This window comes from Centropristis striata, chromosome 11 (genome assembly GCF_030273125.1).
Source record: "Centropristis striata isolate RG_2023a ecotype Rhode Island chromosome 11, C.striata_1.0, whole genome shotgun sequence".
NCBI lineage: Eukaryota > Metazoa > Chordata > Actinopteri > Perciformes > Serranidae > Centropristis > Centropristis striata.
Window position 1 is genome coordinate 7,535,252 of NC_081527.1, and position 20,892 is coordinate 7,556,143.

At 37.8% G+C, this 20,892-nt stretch overlaps 2 protein-coding genes across 3 annotated transcripts in view; both read right to left on the reverse strand.

The window, feature by feature from the left end:
- Window positions 1-14,881, reverse strand: part of LOC131980679 (E3 ubiquitin-protein ligase MARCHF6-like) — a 29,432-nt gene extending 14,551 nt beyond the window's left edge. The window contains exons 1-14 of one of the 2 annotated variants that reach the window (XM_059344961.1): window positions 14,650-14,881; window positions 12,282-12,381; window positions 11,228-11,301; window positions 10,944-11,087; window positions 9,950-10,022; window positions 8,716-8,896; window positions 5,839-6,067; window positions 4,125-4,183; window positions 3,726-3,758; window positions 1,711-1,762; window positions 983-1,041; window positions 795-875; window positions 250-318; window positions 37-111 (exon numbers count right to left, since the gene is read on the reverse strand). In XM_059344961.1, the coding sequence (XP_059200944.1) occupies window positions 37-111; window positions 250-318; window positions 795-875; window positions 983-1,041; window positions 1,711-1,762; window positions 3,726-3,758; window positions 4,125-4,183; window positions 5,839-6,067; window positions 8,716-8,896; window positions 9,950-10,022; window positions 10,944-11,087; window positions 11,228-11,301; window positions 12,282-12,381; window positions 14,650-14,668 (1,248 nt within the window). In that variant the 5' untranslated portion in view covers window positions 14,669-14,881. Of the gene's footprint in view, window positions 1-36; window positions 112-249; window positions 319-794; window positions 876-982; window positions 1,042-1,710; window positions 1,763-3,725; window positions 3,759-4,124; window positions 4,187-5,838; window positions 6,068-8,715; window positions 8,897-9,949; window positions 10,023-10,943; window positions 11,088-11,227; window positions 11,302-12,281; window positions 12,382-14,649 lie in introns of both variants that reach the window. The other variant, XM_059344960.1, reaches the window with a different exon arrangement.
- A 2,155-nt stretch (window positions 14,882-17,036) lies between these two features.
- On the reverse strand, window positions 17,037-20,348 carry atpsckmt (fATP synthase c subunit lysine N-methyltransferase). The gene is made up of 4 exons (XM_059345373.1): window positions 19,884-20,348; window positions 18,722-18,859; window positions 18,311-18,361; window positions 17,037-17,509 (listed from the first exon to the last, which is right to left on the reverse strand). Exons 1-4 carry the CDS (start codon window positions 20,166-20,168, stop codon window positions 17,291-17,293), a joined length of 693 nt encoding a protein of 230 aa, XP_059201356.1. The 5' UTR covers window positions 20,169-20,348; the 3' UTR covers window positions 17,037-17,290.
- Window positions 20,349-20,892: the final 544 nt, after the last annotated feature.

The window sequence follows — 20,892 nt, forward strand, 5'->3', positions numbered from 1 at the left end:
ACATTTAATTGAGTTTATTTTGTACGATTGTCTTACCAGTGAGCAAATGTCGAGCCACCAACCACAAATCAGCGGGAACAAACCAATCTCCATGACAACCAGCAGGGACACCTGCAGCACATGAAAAATACAAACACAATTTAGTCTCCGTTATCATCATTTGTTCCTGTAATCATAATTTACCAAATTACTGCTTTGTTGAAAAACATCGATTTTTCAAAACATTCCAATCTTGCATCTGTAATTTACCTTGACAACAATGTAGCAGACGCCCAAGAGACGTCTGGACCGCTGGAACTTCACTAATGAAGCCAACGCCTAAAGGATGCACAGTTAAGGTTCAATAGCATTCAGAATGGATTTAAAGAAGGTATTTCTCACGAGAATATTTCATTTAAACTAAAATTTACTTTCTGCTCTTTCGCAAAATATTAGATAAATCTCTTCTACTGCTCATTAATGCTGATCAGCCAATCACATGGCAGCAACTCGATGCATTTAGGCATGTAGACATGGTGAAGATGAGCTGCTGAAGTTTAAAGTGAGCATCAGAAAGCTGATTTTAGGGACTTTGAAAGTGGTTGTTGGTGCCAGACGGGCTGCTCTGATTATTTCACAAACTGCTGATCTACAGGGATTTTCTCTAGAATGTCCCGAAAAAGAGAAAATCTCCAGAGAGCCTTGATGCGTTGTTGATGCTGTAATGGAAATCCGTTGAAAATGTATATGTAGTATAAGTAGTTAATGCATGACACATTAAAATAACAAAATAATTGGTTGTATACAGAGGATACATGGCAGACAATGAGCGCTCCAGCCAGGAGGATGTACCCCAGTATGGTGGTGACAAGGCCGTCAAAGTGTGACGCTTTGATCTGTAACCAGAAACAATATCATCTTTTTAAAAAATGCCACCAGTGCATGATTAACCCAAATACTATTAAGAAATTCAAAGTGAACAAAGACCCCTCCATGTACTTACATAGTCTTCAAAGCCAAGTCCAACCACTGAGAAATGGCCGATGTGATAGGGGCAAAACGCTGGAGGGAAATACATGTAGTTTGGTTAGAACCTGTAGTTTAATGGAGTGTATACAATAGGGTTGTCAAAAGTATTGATACTCAAAAATGTATCGATACTTAAACGTTGTATCCGGATACGATACTCATTTTCAAAAGTATCGATGAAAAGTGTTATTTTCTCTCTTGAAGTCCCAGAATGAAGCAGAGAAAAGTCGACTTATCAAGCTTGCCTCATATTGTTCTAATTGTTATTGTTTATTGTATTTATTTATTTTTTGCACTACCTCAGACCTGAAGCTTGTTATCATAGTTGCAGTTTCTTTCTGCACAACTGTTTTGTGTTTTGTGTTATTATAAATATTTAACCTGTGGTTCTGTTAATTTTTACATTTTGCATTTTTCTTGTTGTTAAAAATATTTCTGTTAAATTTTGGGGTCTTTGTTTTTATCCTTGTGGTATCGAAAAATGGTATCAAGTATCGAATATTTTCCTGAGTATCGGTATCGAGTTGAAAATTTTAGTAAAGTGACAACCCTAGTATACAATGAAGACAGGACTGTCTTGTTATGACTGAATTATGGTGGATAACCTGTTCAAAAATGGGGAAAATCAATGGTAATAGTACACCAAAGGCTTGATACTATAAAACAATGACACACCATCACTACACTGCAGGTTGAACTCACCAAAGACCAGGATGAAGAGTGTGTTGAGAGACACCACCCAGAACACATGCTCCTAGAAAGGACACACAAAGAGACACAACAAGGTTACTTTCAAACTATTTCTATCTGTATGGAGGCTGAGTCTGCATTATGTCAACATATAATCCCAATCAGGTTGTTGAAATGAAATTCCTGCAGAAGTGCCCTAAACATGCATTCTTTGTTCCTTTTGTAAAATACAACTTTCAATGTAACAATCAGAAGATGCTTGCTGTACATCATAAACATACTATAAGAGCTTCTGTTAATAAAAACAAATCTTTATTAAAATGTTGTTTTTTAAAAAAAAAAAACATGCATTCTTTCTCATGGCCAGCAGGAGGCGACTCCACTGGTTGCAACAAAAACGGTCTGATTGCATAGAGGTCTATAAAGAAACGACCCTATTTCTCACTTGCTTACTATGTGTTACTCAATTTGTAAATGATTGTCCCATTTAGAGTAAAATAGATGAAAAGAAGCGTATGCTTTAGGGCAGGGCTGGGCAATTAATTTTCCCAAGGGGCCACATGAGATACTGCGAAGGGCCAGACCAATGCTCTGAACTTAATTCTGCTCAATATTAATTTCATCATTTTATAAAATGCAGTAAATTACATGGTTTTGAGCTGTTACTGGTAATAATATATGTTATGATAAGACTATATTAAATGTGGAGTAAGTCAAATATAGCAGTAAAAATTGTAAAACCTCACTTTTCCATTTATTTTAAACAACACACATTAAAACCACAAATCAGTATAAAAAAAATGTATGTTTCACAGTAAATCAGTGATTTATTAGTGTTTTTGATGTTTTTTTGTTTTGCTCTGGTTTTGTAAAAAATTCTACATTCCATGTGAACTTCTCTTATTTATCAGCGAGATGCGATTTCAGCAACAACGTAACTCAGTGTTTTTTGTGGAACACAAAACTACACTGTCAATCAATATGTGCTGTGTGTGAGTCTGAGTGTGTTTTTGTGTGCGTGCGTGTCTACGTGCGTGTGTGTGCATGTATGTGTATGTGTACATACAGATGTGTATGTGGGGATGGGGGGTGGGTTTTGTCATTTTTATTGTCTGTTTTTATTTTTATTTTTTGTAAAGCACTTTGTGTTTGTATTCATATGTATGAAAAGAGCTATATAAATAAAGTTTGATGATATGATTTCATTTGAATGCACTTCTGTGCAGGTGCGTATGCATGCACATATGTTAATCGCCTTCAAAATAAAAGCACTGCGGTTGTTTTGATTTCTAATTTTTCAGGGTACCTTGTAATTGATAAGTCACTACCTTGACCTGTCAATCAGGACAGAGTCTTAGCAATGCATATCCATAGTACAGTGTAGGTCTGGGCGATATATCGATATAAAAAATATATCGATATGGAATTAGATCATATCGCATATATCGATATAGTTCAATTTTTTTTCTTTCTTTATATATAAATGCTGCCCTTACTAGGGTTTGTCATATTTAGTTCTTGTGTAATGTTTGTTATTCTTTTTCTCATATAAATATATTTATTTCAGAAAAAGATTGGCCTATTTTATTTCATAGGCTATTTTTATTTAAGATATTTTTTATTTAAATGTGCACTTTAGTGAGCTTTGATTAAAAAAAAGCTACTCCTGTTGTTTTGCAGTATTTATGTTGACTTAAATAAAATGTTTCAATAAAACTACTTGTGACATGTCATATTTGGCTTTGACTGAACATTTGCTCTCACTTTGTGATAAAAATATCAGGACATATATCGTATATAGATATTCAGCCGAAATATATTGGGATATGACAATTTTGGTCCATGTCGCCCAGCCCTAGTACGGTGTACGATTTAACAGCCATGAAGTTGTTTTTGAGTGTTGTGTGATGTTTTCCGAAGTCTCCCTTTGAGGCACACTTAATAACTGTGGTTAATAGCTAATAACTATGCTAATAACTGTGCTTATAACAGTAACGTAACAGTAGATAGAGAAGGGGTGCACTCACCAAGAAAACTAGGGAGCCATCCAGCCCAAGCATCTGGGGGAAAATCAAAGAAATGTCATAATGATCCATATAACACATTTCAAGGAAATTAACATAGTAACATTGCTATTTTTTCTAACCAACTGCTGCTACCATTACAACATCTGCAACTTCTATTTGTATAAAAAGGAAGACACTCTTGCCAGGTAAGCTACAAACAGCTTCCCTGAGAGTGGAAGTCCTCAGAGCTGCTTAAACACACCACACCAAGATGGATATTTCCTGTCACAGAAGCTTTTAGCCCAAATACATCTGCCAACTAACTGCTACCCTGCTAACACTTTGCTTTCCTGGCATGGTGTCCCAGCAGCATCACACCACTTTATGGAGCAGGTGGAGGGACAAAAAATAGATTCATACCCTCTCCCAGGTCAGCTCCTCTGCTGCACGGTCCCACTCCAGGGCGTTCCAGTTCAAATCTTCTGACAAGGAGAAAAAAATGTGTTTTTTTTTCCCAGAAAACTGTGAGGAACACCAACAATGTGCAGTGAAAACAAAACTTATGTGGCTGCATCCCCATGTAGGTTACTTTTCCTTACCTTATTTATTCATTAATAAATAAAAACATCAGTTCACACAAATACATGTACTCAGTCAAACCGTTCTCTGTATCTCTATCTTGTCTAAGTAAGCTGGCCATATAACTTAATCTACCAAGAAAGAATGGTGTCAATTCCAGCCCATACTAGGGGTGGGCGACATGGCTCTAAAATAATATCAGGATATTTCAGTATTTTTGTATTAGAGTATTTTTGCGATATTCTTGACGATATTACAAAATACTGAAAAATATATAGAAAATATTATTTTTTTAGTCTGTATAAATAAATTAAAAATGTAGAACAAAATAAAAATCAATCATAAATCTAAAATGTAAATTGCAAGTTGCCAAATACAAAAAAATTACTCTTGACTCTTGAGTATTAGAATTTTGTACATTTTTAAATAAAATGCATCAATCTCATCCACTTTGAGAGCTAAATGTGAGCAAACACCTCACAGAACATTTTTCACAGTCAACAGGGTTTTCCACTAGGACATGAAGCAGCCAGACACCAGAAATTATTTTCATAAAAGCCCAAATTTGGTGCCTCTCACACATTCTAATGCCACTATTCCATCATATACACTGATCTTAATCTCTGCCTGTTTTAATTAATTATTGTAAAAGGAGAATAAGGGTTCTTGTATGTTTTATTTAAGACATCTTATTTTGACAGACTTCTTGTAAGTTCTGTGGTGGATTCTGTTAACACACTGTGCTCTTATTTTGAAAGCTGCATGCGTTTAGCGACAGGAAGTAATAGTAGCTTATTGTGATTAACACAACTTTAATTGTTAGCTAATGTTAGCTTGCAGCTTTGATTGACTGACAGGTGACAGACACTCTGCTGAGCAACGGCAACACAACCAAAATAACTTTATATTATGAATAGTGCAGATATACTTTCAGTAGCTTGAAATGTGACGTTAACGCAGCACATGAGAGTCTGGCGGGCGCCACAGTCTACATCAGGGATGGGCAACTGGAGGCCTGGGGGCCGCATACAGCCCGCACCCTCACTTGAAGTGGCCCTCAGTACAACTACATGCATTTGAGCATGAAATCTTAAAAGTTCAGTGTAAAAATGCACAAAATTACTTATTGCAATTAATGTTGGTCTGCTGTTCTTGCACTGATAAAATAAGAAATCACAGTAAGTGGTTGTTTTTTATTTGCTTCAAACCTTTTGTATTCCTATTTATACTGTTATACATGCATTTGAGCATGAAATATGTTAAGTTACTGCACTGTAAACATGTTTAAAATTACAGTTTCATCATATCTGGTTAAGTACACGGTCCTATATGTGGCCCTGTGGTAGTGTCCATGAAAAATTGTGGCCCCCTGCAGCATTTAAGTTGCCCATCCCTGGTCTAGGTCATTAATGGGAAATCTTTACCCCACTACATCAAGAAGTAGGAATGTTGCCAATATCATGAAATGTATTTTTTTTACTCATCAAAAAAAATATACCGGTATAATCGTGAACAACCCCTACCCCAAACACGCATGTTTCTTGTCCACACTGACCTGGTCCTCCATTATTGGCATCAGCAGCATCCTCTTCCCTGCCTTCCTCATCATCCTCATCCTCTTCGTCTTCCTCCTCGTCGTCATCTTCTTCCTCATCATCGAGCTCATCCTCGTCTTCGTGGTTTCCAGCTTCATGTGGGTTGGCAGGTGCCAGCCCGTCTGGGCCGAGGTCCGCCGGGTGCTGGGCGTCTGCAGCAGCAGCCTGGGCGTTGACGCCACCTGGAACCTGCAGGATCATCACATAACAAGACGACACATGACACTTCCTTACCTACAGCAAAGCCCACACACAGGTAATATTTGAGTTCTTGCATGTTCATTTACCCTATTGTTCAATTTGAAGAGGTGCATTTCTCATATGTGCAGGTGCATCTCAATAAATTAGGCTTTGGTAGCTAAGTAACCAGGTGGCAAGGTGGAGTCGACCAATCAGAGCAGAGCAATCAACGGAAATGATCTGCTGCTGTAGAATTTTTTTCCGGCACAGTGACAGCAGCCAGAGGTGGACGGGCTGAAATTTGATCCGACTTCACTTTGAGCGTCCTGAGTTCTTCCTGAACGTCTACATATGTTTTTTGTGAAGAAAAATGAAGAAATAGCTTTGTTAGAGCGATCTAAAAAAACGATTACATCTCACTTTTTCAGAAATCTTCCTGCGTTTTGGGAGCCAATGAGGCTGTTGGTGCGTGTTGGTGGCGCATCTGTGCATCCTACGCCCAAATTATAACTCTGACAGCTTTACCAGAGGATTGTGAGTGAGAAGACAAATTTTCCTACGTTTCTATGTATAAATTATTTCTGTAGAGTGGCATTTGCAGCCTGGAGCGCAGTTTTCAAATTTATTTTTGACAATTTTTTCTCTTTCTCTACACTCTGCGTGACGATGTCATAACTCTAGACTCTCCATAGGGTTACATTGGGGGGATTTTTTGGCGTGTTTTTGCCGAATAATTTTCGAAACCCTTAGAAAACACACAGCACACTTGTCTTGGTCGAGCCGGTCGATTTGATACCTTTTTTGTGTATGTGCGACCAAAACTCTGGGAGGAGTAGTCGACTGAAAAAACACCACAGAAGAAATGTATGTCCATCTATATGACTCAATACTTGGTTGGGACTACTTGAACTACTTGAACTACTGGAAATGGACTTTTCCATCATATTCTAATGGATTGAGATGCACCTGTACATCATGGGAAATAAAACTAATCACCAAACTGCTTTGTCACTTGGAGCTAAGATATTTTAGTCCGCAGAGGATTTACATGATTTGGCGAGCACTGTTTTACTCATTTGGTTTTGTGTAAACACAGACAAGATAACTGTCCTGAAGCCTCCTCTGAGAGCGGTATTGGCCAGAACAGGCAGACAGAAAATACACGTGACTCAACACAGAAAACTGGTGTGGGGGAGTGTGGGGGAAAGTTAATCATTGTTTCACTAAATCCAAAAAGTCCATTTTGATCAAACTTCATGTTACACATTTTTTAAAAATAACCCCAGTCAAACTAAGAATGCCTTAGGTAAGCACAAACTCCACTGGCTTATCATTTACAGAAATGAACCTCATTGTGCCAACTATGTCAAAGTGCATTAGTGATAGAGTTTTGGGAGTCAATACACCAGTCTGTCTCTGTGTACAGGGAGAAAATAGATATTTTACCATTTGAACTGTCTGGCTCTGCTCATCTCGACTCTCTTTTTTTGGTACCAGTACTTGGCCTTTACTTTTCCATTGCAGATACAGGTGCATCTCAATAAATTAGAATATCACAGAAAAGTTTATTTATGTCAGTAATTCAATTCAAAAAGGTAAAACAATGCAATATATAGATCCATTACACACAGAATGAAACATTTCATGTCTTAATTTATTTAATGTATTCTAATTATAATGATTACGGTTTACATTCAATGAAGACCTAAAATTCAGTGTCTCAAAAAAAATTTAATATTACAAAAGACTAATTTTAAAAAGTATGTTTAATATGGAAATGTTGGCCAAATGTATGTCATCTATATGCACTCAATACTGGGTTGGGGCTATTTGACTTGAAATACTGGAAATTTACTTTTCCATCATATTCTAATGTATTGAGATGCACCTGTAGAAGCCCTCAAAAGGAGGCCGCATTAACTGCCATGACATCATCTTCAATGCAATATTCAATAACCGCGTTTCCATTAAAAAATTTGAAATGTTGCATGAAAGAAAATGCGAATTAGGGACGTTTCCATAAAAACAAAACAAAGCTGAATAAACAACAAAAAAAGAGATTGCTAATCTGAGAAGTCTTCAGGAGTAACATTGAATTTGGCAACTTATAGTTGTCTTTCATGTCAGCTCGTCTTGACCGGCAGAGAAGAAAAAACTGATCAGTCATGTGAGCTAAATGCTCACTACGTCAGAACTTATTTGAAAAAAAAAAGCTTTTCCATCTCCCGTTTAGCACATTTACTATTTTTCGTAAAAGAAAAAATCCACCTCAAGCGAGTTAAAAACTGTTATGCACATTTTCTAAAGTTTTTATTGAATTCTGGTGTTTCCATCAAGCTTTTCTCATGCGAATATCCAAAATGAAATTTGTTGATGGAAACGCTACTGAATCCTCTCCTTGGCAACCAGTTCCTACTGATGGTTGCTAAGAAATTGTGGGTTTAGCCAGGATTTCCTGTAATCTGCAGTATTTTAACTCCACCTTTTGCATCGACTCAGCTTGGAACCTTGACTGAGGTGGTTCTAAATAAAGAACTGGGTTCTATCCATAACTTCTGCTCATGGGAAACCAAAAACAAGTGAGTCAGATAGAGTTGAGTCGAGCCATTCCATGCAGAGGAAACGCAGTGTTAGTTGGCAACATCAGCTGATCTCACCTCATTAGCTGGTGCAGGACCGTTAGGCTGGTTGGGAACTAAAGGCGGTGGGTTCTGCTCCAACCACTGGGGGGCGCCACCGTGGACAATCTGCTCTCTGAGCCACACCAGGCTGATGAAGGCACACAGCGTGCAAGTGACCACGAAACAGCCCTGGAGGCAGTCTGCAAGTAGGTTTTGTCTGCAAGGAAAAGTTGAAACATGAAGTTTGAAGGTTTTTTTTATTTTGCACAATAAAGACAAGAAGAAAAGGATAAAGAAATAACAATAAAAGGCAGGTGCAAGGTAGCGGCAAGAAACCCCACAGGGCTTCTACAGGCCTCTACATATATTAAAACTGGAGACAAGCTCAAATATATTTAGTATAAAATGATAGAACTGGATGGAACCCTCTTATATGTTATATTTGACACCTTTGTTCACATTTGCAACATTTCACATTTTTTATTGAGCATGATAGTGTTTTGAAAGTTAAAAAAAAGATTCAAAATCACATTTTATGTTGGACTAAAGGACTAAAAAAAGACAAAAAAAATTACCAAAAAAGACACAAAATGACTAAACAAATACACAAAAAGACACAAAAAGACCAAAAAACACACAAAATGACCAAAAAGACACAAAATGACCAAAAAGACACAAAATTACTAAAATAAGAAACAAAATGACCAAAAAGACTCAAAATGACTAAAAAAAATGTTTTTAAGTGGTGTATACAGGCAGGATGAAAAGGATTCAAAAATAGACAAAATATCCCAAAACTCCATAGAGTTAAAAACAAGTAATTATGAAAAAGAAAAAAATCTGAAATCTGGCCTGTTGTCTAGTATTGTACTGATGTAATTGTGAGCTGACATGGAAATATTCACTAAAAGCTTTAGGAATTGGACCATACATATACTTAAAGATAAAAGTGCAAATTTGCTATATATCAATCTGAAAAATTGTCATTGTCTTTAGTTTTTGGAAAAGGGGAGCAGAAGGATCTAGTCGTTTTGAAAATGTGGCAGTTCTAACAAATCTTTTCTGAACAAACATTACTGTTTTATCAGGTTTATCACACATTACTTCACTACAAAGAGCTGGACAAAGGGAAAGAAACGATTGAGATGGATGGAAGGAGCTATTATAAATAACCATACTTTGATCAGACTTCGAGCTACAATATACAGAATACAGTGTGTGAAAGAGAGAGGGCAAAAATAAGAGAGGGCAGAGAGTAATTCACACTTACGTTGAGAGCATATCTAAGGGCAGGGTAAGGAGAGAGCTCACAGAGCCGGTAAATAAACACTTGTAGATACGACCTGTCAGAAAAACAAACAGAAAACCAACAGTCTGAGACTCATTTCTTAAAGAGAATTATATTGCATTCATGCTGAATAAAACATTTATAGCATAAGGCAGTGGCATGGCAAGGCTAAATTGAAATAATTTCATTGTTCTCCAATGCTGCACTGTAAAAAATAATCAGTTTAATTTACGGAAAAATACCGTCACCTGTGGTTGCCAGAACTTCACCGTAAAAAATACAGTGAGTTTTCTACTGTAAAAAAAAATTTAACATTAGATATACTGAATAGTTTTCCATGTCAAAAACGATTTCGAAAAAAATTTGTATTCTGTTTGATTCGTTTTTAACAGCGTCCCAACTCTTTTGGAATCTGGGTTTAGACCTGTCACGATAATTACTATATCGACTTATCGTTTCATATATAAAAATGGAGAGGATAGTTATTTTCTGGACTCTATATATTGTCGTTTACATGCGTGACTTTTTGTGCTTTTTTGTGTCTAAAGTAAAGCTGCAAATGTTTGACAGGCAGCACAAATTGCCAAAAAAAACCCCAATATTTCAAGCAACCATTCCAGCTATTTATATGTTATTTTAATAAAAAAGTAATATAATACATAACGTGTATCTTCACATCACATAACGTGTATATCTCTTTATTAATGTTTTATTTATCTAGGATATTTTAATACTTCTTTTCCACTTTTCAATTCCAATGTTTAATATTCTCGAGATTTAAAAATTCATTGCTGTGGAAAAGGATGTGCTCAAATATTGTTATAAAACTAAAACAACTTCAGACAACGATATTATCGTTGATCGTGATAGTTTCTGGGAAAATATATCGTCATGGTGACAGGCCTATCGGGGTTGTACAACTGCTTGATAAAATCTCCTTTCAGGTTGTTTCTAACAGAGGGATGGTGTGACTTACATGCTGTGAGAGGCACCACGCCTAGCCAGGCAAAGGCCACCAGTGTGTAGTGGAACCAGTATCTGATGGCTGTTCCGATACTGGTGACCAGCCCTGCAAAGATGTCCTGGACTGGCAAGCGAGATGGCATGTCTGGAGAGTAGACTGGAGAACAGAGAACGAGGTAAAAAAAAAAAAAGAGAGACAGAGAGATAGTGGAGTTGTGAGGGAAACAAGAATTAGGCACTCAGGGGAGATCACAACGAATAGATACATTTTAGTGTGCTGGCAAACAAGCAACTTACTTGGTGTAAATGCAAACCTGTGTTTGCATAATTCACAGTATTCTTTTCTGCTGTGTTTCAACCACTGTAGTAAGCTGTGAAAACAAAGGACATCTCATGAGTTTAATAACTTCACATCACTCGTGCAAGAATCTTCCTCCATGCCCCTGCAGTATAATCACACAACTTTTTCATGATTCTTCGCAGATGAAACTGATTTTTTCCCCTTTTGTGTCTGGTTATTGATATTTTTTTTAGGTGTGTAAGTACTGCTAAACTATATTCAGGTAATTTCCTTATGATCTCTTAGTCGAAATTGCTGTTGAGTTTGTATTTTTCACACTTTGAGAACCACAAGCAAAGTGTCGTACAGTCCCATTATATTCCAGAGAAGTCAGACATCTCTAAGGCCGATATCTCTTTACTCATCACACAGACACAATCTAGATCAGGGGTCTCAAACTCAAATTACCTGGGGGCCGCTGGAGGCAGTATCAAAATGACCAAAAAAACTAAATTACTTAAAAAAAGACACAATATTTCAAAAAAATACACAAAATGACCAAAAATTACACAGAATTACCAAAAAAAGAAACACTTTTTTTTTTAAAAAGACACAAAGTGACAAAAAGACACAAAATGACATGGGAAAAAAAACTAAATTACTTAAAAAAGAAACAAAATGACCAAAAAAAAAAGACACAGAATTACCAAAAAAAAGATTCAAAATTACTAAAAAGACAAAATTACCAAAAAAGACACAAAATTACCAAAAAAAGTAATTAAAGGGACCTTCCACACACAACACGGTAAAGTGCCATTCATATAAAACTCACATTAAACTTTCATATCAAGGTGGGGGCCACAAAATATCGTCACGAGGGCTGCAATTGGCCCGCGGGCCGCGAGTTTGAGACCCATGATCTACATTAATAAATAGCCCTACAGGTAAGAGGAAAAAAATATGTTTTTCATTTTTGGGTGAACTGTCCCTTTAAATATAATAACGGGAAGGCAATAGAACATAATGGAACCATATGGATTTACATTTTAACAACTTGTTTGGTGAACTTACCATTCCTGATGGATAAACTTGATGCTGCCGGTGCAGACACAGGGGTGGTAGAGAGGCTTGTCATGGGTGCCCTCCGACCGACACACCCGGCAGATGTCCCCTGTACAATAAGTAAGTAAGTAAGTAAGTAAAATATATTTATAAAGCGCTTTTCACAGGCAAAAAGTCACAAAGTGCTTTACAAGGGCATAAAACAACATACTGGCAAACACAGAAAAACAAAATACAACAGGAAAACACAATTAAAGCCTAGACGTATAGTTGACAAAGGTACATTTAGTCAAGTAAAAGCCTGTCCAAACAGAAATGTCTTAATCTGACATTTAAGAGAATCCACAGACACCACAGACCGTAAGGGTGCAGGCTAGGGCTGGGCTATATATCGATATAAAAAAATATATCGATATAATTTTAAATGTGATATGGAATTAGACCATATCGCATACATCGATATAGTTCACTTTTTTTTTCTTTCTTTATATATAAATGCTTCCCTCACTAGGGTTAATCATATTTAGTTCTTTTGTAATGTTCGTTATTCTTTTCTCATATAAATATATTAATTTCAGAAAAAGATTGGCCTATTTTATTTCATAGGCTATTTTTATTTAAGATATTTTTTGTTTAAATGTGCACTTTATGGAGGTACTCCTGTAAGTGGTTATTTTTTATTTGCTTCAAACCTTTTATATTCCTATTTATACTGTTATACATGCATTTGAGCATGAAATATGTGAAGTTACTGCACTGTAAACATATTTAAAATTGCAGTTTCATCATATCTGGTTAAGTACACGGTCCTATATGTGGCCCTGTGGTAGTGTCCATGAAAAGGAGGCTGCGGCAGGAGGAGAGACTGAAGAAGGTAGAGGAGGAGAGGCTGAAGGAGATACGGGAGGAGAAGCTGAAGGAGATACAGGAGGAGAAGCTGGAGGAGATACAGGAGGAGAAGATGGAGGAGATACAGGAGGAGAAGATGGAGGAGATACAGGAGGAGAAGATGGAGGAGATACAGGAGGAGAAGATGGAGGAGATACAGGAGGAGAAGCTGAAGGAGATACAGGAGGAGAAGTTGGAGGAGATACAGGAGGAGAAGCTGAAGGAGATACAGGAGGAGAAGTTGAAGGAGATACAGGAGGAGAAGCTGGAGGAGATACAGGAGAAGAAGCTGGAGGTGATACAGGAGGAGAGGCTGGAGGAGATACAGGAGGAGAAGCTGGAGGAGATACAGGAGGAGAAGCTGGAGGAGATACAGGAGGAGAAGCTGGAGGAGATACAGGAGGAGAAGCTGGAGGTTATACAGGAGGAGAAGCTGGAGGAGATACAGGAGGAGAAGCTGGAGGTGATACAGGAGGAGAAGCTGGAGGAGATACAGGAGGAGAAGCTGGAGGAGATACAGGAGGAGAAGATGGAGGAGATACAGGAGGAGAAGCTGGAGGAGATACAGGAGGAGAGGCTGAAAGATACAGGAGGAGAAGCTGGAGGTGATACAGGAGGAGAAGCTGGAGGAGATACAGGAGGAGAAGCTGGAGGAGATACAGGAGGAGAGGCTGAAAGATACAGGAGGAGAAGCTGAAGGAGATACAGGAGAAGAAGATGGAGGAGATACAGGAGGAGAAGCTGAAGGAGATACAGGAGAAGAAGCTGGAGGAGATACAGGAGGAGAAGCTGGAGGAGATACAGGAGGAGAAGATGGAGGAGATACAGGAGGAGATACAGGAGGAGAAGATGGAGGAGATACAGGAGGAGAAGCTAGAGGAGGTAGAGGAGGAGAGTCTGGAGGAGACGTATGAAGTAACAATAGAAAACTAGAAGAACTACTAGAAAACACAGTGAAATGAAAGAGTTTTATTAAAGATACCACCTCTGAAATCAAAATTCCCTCCATGTCTGGTGGTAAACGTGGCATATCAAGTGGACAGCTGCAAGGCCAGTTAGTTATCCTACTGCACGTGATATTATGATATTATATATTATGATAACGGTTACAATAAACTTACTGAACGTTACCTGTAACTGCTACATAATTAGTTATCAAATGATTAGCTTAAATGTTTTTTTAAAAGGGCGTCTTCTGTTATTCAAACCACCACATGTCACTTGTAGTAGTTGTGTTTATGAAAGCAAAACCAGACGTAGCGTTGCTGACTTTATTTACTTTACAACAGCTGAGAGCTAACGGTTAGCTTATGCTAATTGGCTAGCGGTTTCTTCCCTGTCAAAGTGTAACAAACTGTAAACTCTACTCCTGCAAGACAACTAGTAGCAGTGAGATGTGACGTAGAACACAATGCAGACTTTGTTATGGCTCAGTTGTATCCATTAATTTCAACAATAGAGGAAATTAAGTTTTTTTAAAATGAGCTACCTTCTTCAGCGGTGTCCATCTTGACTGGCTGCTCAGGACCCTGCTGCTGCTCCACCACACTCACTCAGCTGATACATGTAAACATTGCGAGTTAGTGTTTAGTTTAAGCTTCAGTCGTTCTTGACGTCACCATGTTTCATTCATAAAATAAATAAAGCCGTTACACGTCATAGAACATCAGCTAACGGTCAGACTCGCTCAAAGCTCCACGTGGCTGTTCCTGTTGCCGCCACTAGATGGCAGAAAAGCGTCACAACAGCAGGACGGGTTGATTTATAAATACCTCAGGACTAAAAATACAACACACTTCTCTTCTTTTTTTGTGTTTGCTGTTTCTTATTCGAATGTTTTTTGAGTGTGGTTTTCATAAAAGTCTTTACGGGTTTGTGCTGCGTTATATATTCATCAAACTTGTATTGCAAACTCCAACGTCCAAATAGACCAACAATCACATACAGTACATAATCAGTGAATTATTTTAAGTCACTTCTCAAAACACATTTTACAGACTTGCATTCATGTGATGTTGGTATGTGTGTATGAATATATATATATATATATATAGAGAGAGAGAGAGAGAGAGAGAGAGAGAGAGAGCTTACTTGTTGTTTTTTTTGCCCTTGTCCTATTCTTATTTTGTTTTTTCTACCTCAGCATTATATTCCATTGTATTCCATTTATTGTATTTAAATACTGGACTGTTATGACAACCTAATTTCCCCTCAGGGATGAATAAAGTAATCTATCTACAATAATGGAAAAAATTATTAGACCACCCTTGTTTTAATTTTTGTTTATTTTAATGCCTGGTGCAACTAAAGGTACATTTGTTTGGACAAATATAATGATAACAACAAAAATATCTTATTAGAGTTTAATTTAAGAGCTGAAATCTAGACATTTTCCATGGTTTTCTTGATAAAGGATTTTGGTTTTTATCAAGAAAACTATGGAAAATGGCCAGTATCAGGTCCAGTATCTTGCTCACACTGACATTTTGATCAGACCACTATACCTCCTGAGCGACAGCCGCAAACATTAGTCCCCAGCCATTTAAGGTCCAACACAATGAAGAGACGACAGGGATTTAAAAAATAATTTATATTAAAAAAACTATTCCAGGTTTGCAAGATGTAATGACAACTTAAAACCCCCTCCAGACACGTTAAAAGAAAATACTTGCTGCTGATGTGCTAGGTTGCCCGGTGAAAGAGAAGTGCAACCACAGCAGTAATAGGCTTGTTTCCACTGAGTACTTTTTGGAAAGCGGCTGAGTGTTATGGCTCTGCCCACTAGTTAGTTCCCCTCGGCCTCTGTTCCCATACAGCAGCGGTTCCCAAACTTTTTTACGTGCACCCCCTTCTACGTCCCAACCGGGTTGACGCATTACCAATCCCCCACACCTTAAAAAAAAAATGCAATAAGCTTTTTTATAGCCATATTAAAGGCGGCATGTTTAATCATGCTCAAATGACCAGAACACACATATAATAAAAATAATCAGCATCACAACAATGCGGTCTCGCATTTTAATTAATCTGAAACACAGTTTCAATATAATGCAACAGAGTTATGCGCAAGCTTACACTTTTAAGAGCAAAGAGGATGATGACATGCTCAGGATCAGAGGCAGAAAGCACATAAGTTGGGAAAATGTTATAATATTCTGAGCCGCGTTGAACAAGTGTAAATGACCGTGGAGCTAAACAACTCCGTCATCATAACACAGGCTGGAAAAATGGAAGAAGATAACTTCTTCTACACTTCATTTTAAGATGAAGTGCATTTTGCATTTTGAATAGCCTGCATTTATTAATTAATTAATATTACAGTTTTTGATTTTACATTTTACAAAGGAAGTGTTTATTTACACGTCTTTATTGTGTGTGGGGAAAAAAATTTAATTGTTAGACCGCCATTACATTTTTCATCTCGCGCACCCCCTAGCAGCAGCTCGTGCACCCCTGGGGGTGCACGCACCACACTTTGGGAATCCCTGCCATACAGGTACTTTTGTAGCGGCTAACCAACAGAGTCCGAATGTGACAGCAGACCGAAGGGGCAAGCAGTGTTGCTAACTTAGCTACTTTGTCGCTATATTTAGACTATTCAGATTCAGACCCTCTAGAGACTCTTTTTCAAAAAAGCGACTAGCGACTTTTTCTGGTGTTATTGGAGACTTTTGGAGCCTCGTTCTTACTCTTCTTAACGAGTAGCAGGCGCCGTCCCAAAGCACTCACAAGCGGCCCAGTCCTCCCGCAGCAGTCTCTCCCAGCTGCAGTCAGAGCAGGAGATGTTAACCCCTCACTTTCCAGTTTTTTTGTACTTTCTGAGCAGTGACTGACACAGCATTAATGGTTGTGAAACGTACAATATCTACTACGATGTTAAGTGTGTTTAGTCTGATGTGCGCTGGAGGTTTCAGGCTTCTTTTACAGCTTTTTAATGGCTTTTCGAGGTAGACATGTACATTTGAATTTCAGACTGTCGGGAAGTGCACAGACATCTCCCCCTTTAGTAGATGAATGTGAAAACACCTCTCTAGTGACAAGCTTTGCTCAGGTACAAGTCATAAGAAAAAAAAAAATAATGAGAAAAACACATTTTTGGAGTCAAGGTAGCACAATATCAGTGTTGATATTTATGTGTGTGAAGCTGGTGTGTCCTCATGGTCTGTTGTCGTCCTTGGCAGTCCCTGTTGCAGGTGTGATTTAAAAGTCATGGCATCATACACCCACACAGTGTCTATGCCCTCCCCGGCGGTGCGTTCAGGGACCCACGTAGGGAAGGGGAAGCGGCAGGCCACCACCTTAGCTGTACTCGGCAGCTCGCTTGCCAGCTTCAGCTCCAGCTGGTCCATCTGCAGATACAAACAGCAACAATCAAGATATCAAGGAATACTTTTGGATTATGAAAACGTACTTGGTCAGTGCATCACTTTGTGTGCACCATAGTGCTATATAGTTTACTGAAGAGCGGTTTTCCACTAAAGAAGTAGACTATCACTCTTTTATATTTAATCTCTGCATCTGTAAAACCCAGTTTATCCACAAAAAATTATACAAAATACTACTTTAACCCTCTGGAGTCCATCTATTTATTGAAAATACACATGTTTAATTTACAGTAATAACTTTATTTATTTATGATATGTTGACAAGCTGAGAAAGCCAGTTGAAAGTACAATCATATGAGCTTTCCCAGTGTGCCATTTATGTTTCTAGACCATTTTTAAAATGTGAATTTTCTTTCTACAATGAAAACTATTACTATTTTTAAATTGACATGCAAATAGACTGTTTTGTAGTTTTATTATTTATTTATTTTTTCTGCTGTTTTTGTGTGTGGAAATGGTAAAAAAAAAAAAAAATCCATAGAAACCTGTGTCTTTTTTTGTATTTTGGGTTCCCGGCAGCTTTATACTTTAATTAAAATAAAATGAAAAATCCGACTGATAGCCAAGTTTGTGTGGAGAAAAAGGAGCCATGCATGTGATGTAAGGACAGACTGAAAGATGCTAAACAGAGACAGAAATGAATGCATAGGAAGCTGACAAATTTGAACCAAAATCTCCTGGACTTCAGAGGTTTAAGCATGAAAAGGCATTGAAAAAAGTATAATCAACAAAATAAATGACTGTAGGACAAAGAGAAGAACTCACCATTTGAGGGACTCCGAATATGACAACATTGGAGTACTGAGAAAAACTGACCTGGCAAAAGAATCACACATATTCAGAATGACACTGTGAAAATACACTCTGTATGTCTAAAGTTGTTTTTTCTTACAATGACTCTTGATTTCCGTAACAAGAATAAGATATAAACTGATATATACTGTACTTCTGCTCTTGTTTTAGTGTTTTTATGGTTTGTTTTTATTTATTATTTTTTAAATTGTTTTTTAAAAAGCAATGAAACTATTTATTTAAGTGTTTATTTCCTGTTTTATTTATTTTATTGTTCTTGTTTGCTTATTTATGTACAGCACTTTGTTGTGGCTGTTGTTGTTTTTAAAGTGCTTTACAAAAAAAGTTGAGAGTTGAGAGTTGTACTAATTATTTGTCACGTACCTTCCACAAGTCGGAGATGTGGAAGGAGGCGGAGCGGTGGACTCCCTCTCTCAAGGCCTTGTAGCGAGAATACCACACCAGCCAGGGGTTCAGCTCAAAGCCTGAAGCCTGAAACCCATGCTTGGCTGCTGCTATCACCTGCAAGAGGGAGGAGGATTATGGGAAATTCTATGCACCAGCAGCAAAGTACAGCAATCGTAGCAGCAGTTGGGTGCAAAGTCAAATACTGGTGGTAATACTTTTATACTGATGATTTTATTTTGACAATGATTTTGGTTTTCACTGACCAATTTTCATGTTATTTTGATCTCAACAAGTTATACAATGTACATCAATAGCTTTAAATGACTCTTTGACCCAGAAAATTTATATTTTGACACCAAGATTGACCTTCTAAGTGGCTTGGAAGATATATTGGTTCTCATAGATTTTATATGGCTGCCATCTCCGATCCGCAATCTTGTTGAAGTGGCTCTTACATGACATGAGCATGTCATAAACATGACATGGGATGTGTCATGAACATTAATGACACTTTGAAGTAACATTAATGCTCATGATACTTGAGGCTTGTGTGACTCTTGTGTAGACACCTTCAAAATAAAGTGTTACCATATCTTGCTTAAGTCACAAAGGCATGTTCAAAAAATTACCTAAGTCATTTATTTTATATTAAGTTACATAATTATAGGGCAGTAATTTAATAGGGCATAATTTAAGGGCAGTCTGTGGCCTAGAGGTTAGGAATTGGGCTTGCAACTGGAGAGGCTGGTTCGAATCCCGGTACTGACAGGTCTAGGACTGAAGTGCCCTTGAGCAAGGCACCTAACCCCCCTGCACAGCTCCCCGGGCGCAGTAATGCCCACTGCTCCTTGCATGGTGTGTTCACTTGTGTGTAAAAAAAGGGGTGGGTTAAATGCAGAGGTTGAATTTCCCCATTGTGGGATTAATAAAGTAATGTTCTTCTAATTTACTCACAGTGGTATTACTATGCCAATAGCCATCCTTTTTGAGTGAAATGATCAATAAATGTCATATGTTACACTTTTGGTGAAGTTTTTTGTGTTTCCTGCAAAACTTGAAAAGATGACTTAGGCGATTATTTTAACAGGGTGACGACATGGTATTTATATACAGTCTATGGGTGTAATACAGCACTTACTATCCTTCCATCTCCACTCCCAATGTCCACCAGGGTCCCTGATCTGGCTCTCAGCACCTTGAACACATTCTCCAGCTGAGCTGTGGTGGCCGGGACGAACGGGAGGCAGACTTTCCTCAGAGCAGGAGCCACAAACGGAGTCGCCACCGCGTACAGGGCGACCAGGGTCCCTCCCAGCACCCCGGTGACCACCAGACCAAGCCGACTCCTGCTCTGTTTCTCCTTGACAACGCTGTTTAACTGTCCTTCTGCTGCCGAGTCCACAAAGATGCTCTCTTGGGACATGTTACTAGCTTAACGGACACGTTATAACTTCCGTATTGACTTATTTAAACCTGCTCATTGTGCTAAGTCAAAAGCGCAAAACAAAGAAATATAAACAAACAAAATAAGCTGCTCAGAAAGTGATGGACCTGTCAAGATGACCTGTGCAGCGCTGTTACAAGACCGGGTGGATGACAACAAGTGGAGCGAACGAAGGTTCCGCTCTACTTTGGTTCCCTGGCTAAATACAAGGCGAAGTACAAATACCGTCATAAAAAAATATTAGACCACCTTTGTTTTCTTCATCTTTTTGTTAATATTAATGCCTGGTACAACTGAAGGTACGTTTGTTTGGACAAAATATAATACAAATATACAACAAATATAATAACAACAAAAATACCACATAATAGTTTAATTTAGGAGCTGATATCTAGACATTTTCCATGGTTTTATTGATAATAACCAAAATCATTGTCAAAATGTCTAGATATCAGCTCTTGAATTAAACTCTTATGAGCTATTTTTGTTGTTATCATTATATTTGTCCAAACAAATGTACCTTTAGTTGTACCAGGCATTGAAAAAATGAACAAGAAATTGAAGAAAACAAGGGTGGTTTAATAAATTTGTCAGACCAAATATTTTTATTGGATTATTATTATTATTGATGCATTTATGTAAGCAGAATTTTAATTTTGTCAAGGTAGGATTGATATTAACTTCTTAGCATACTGTTATGAGG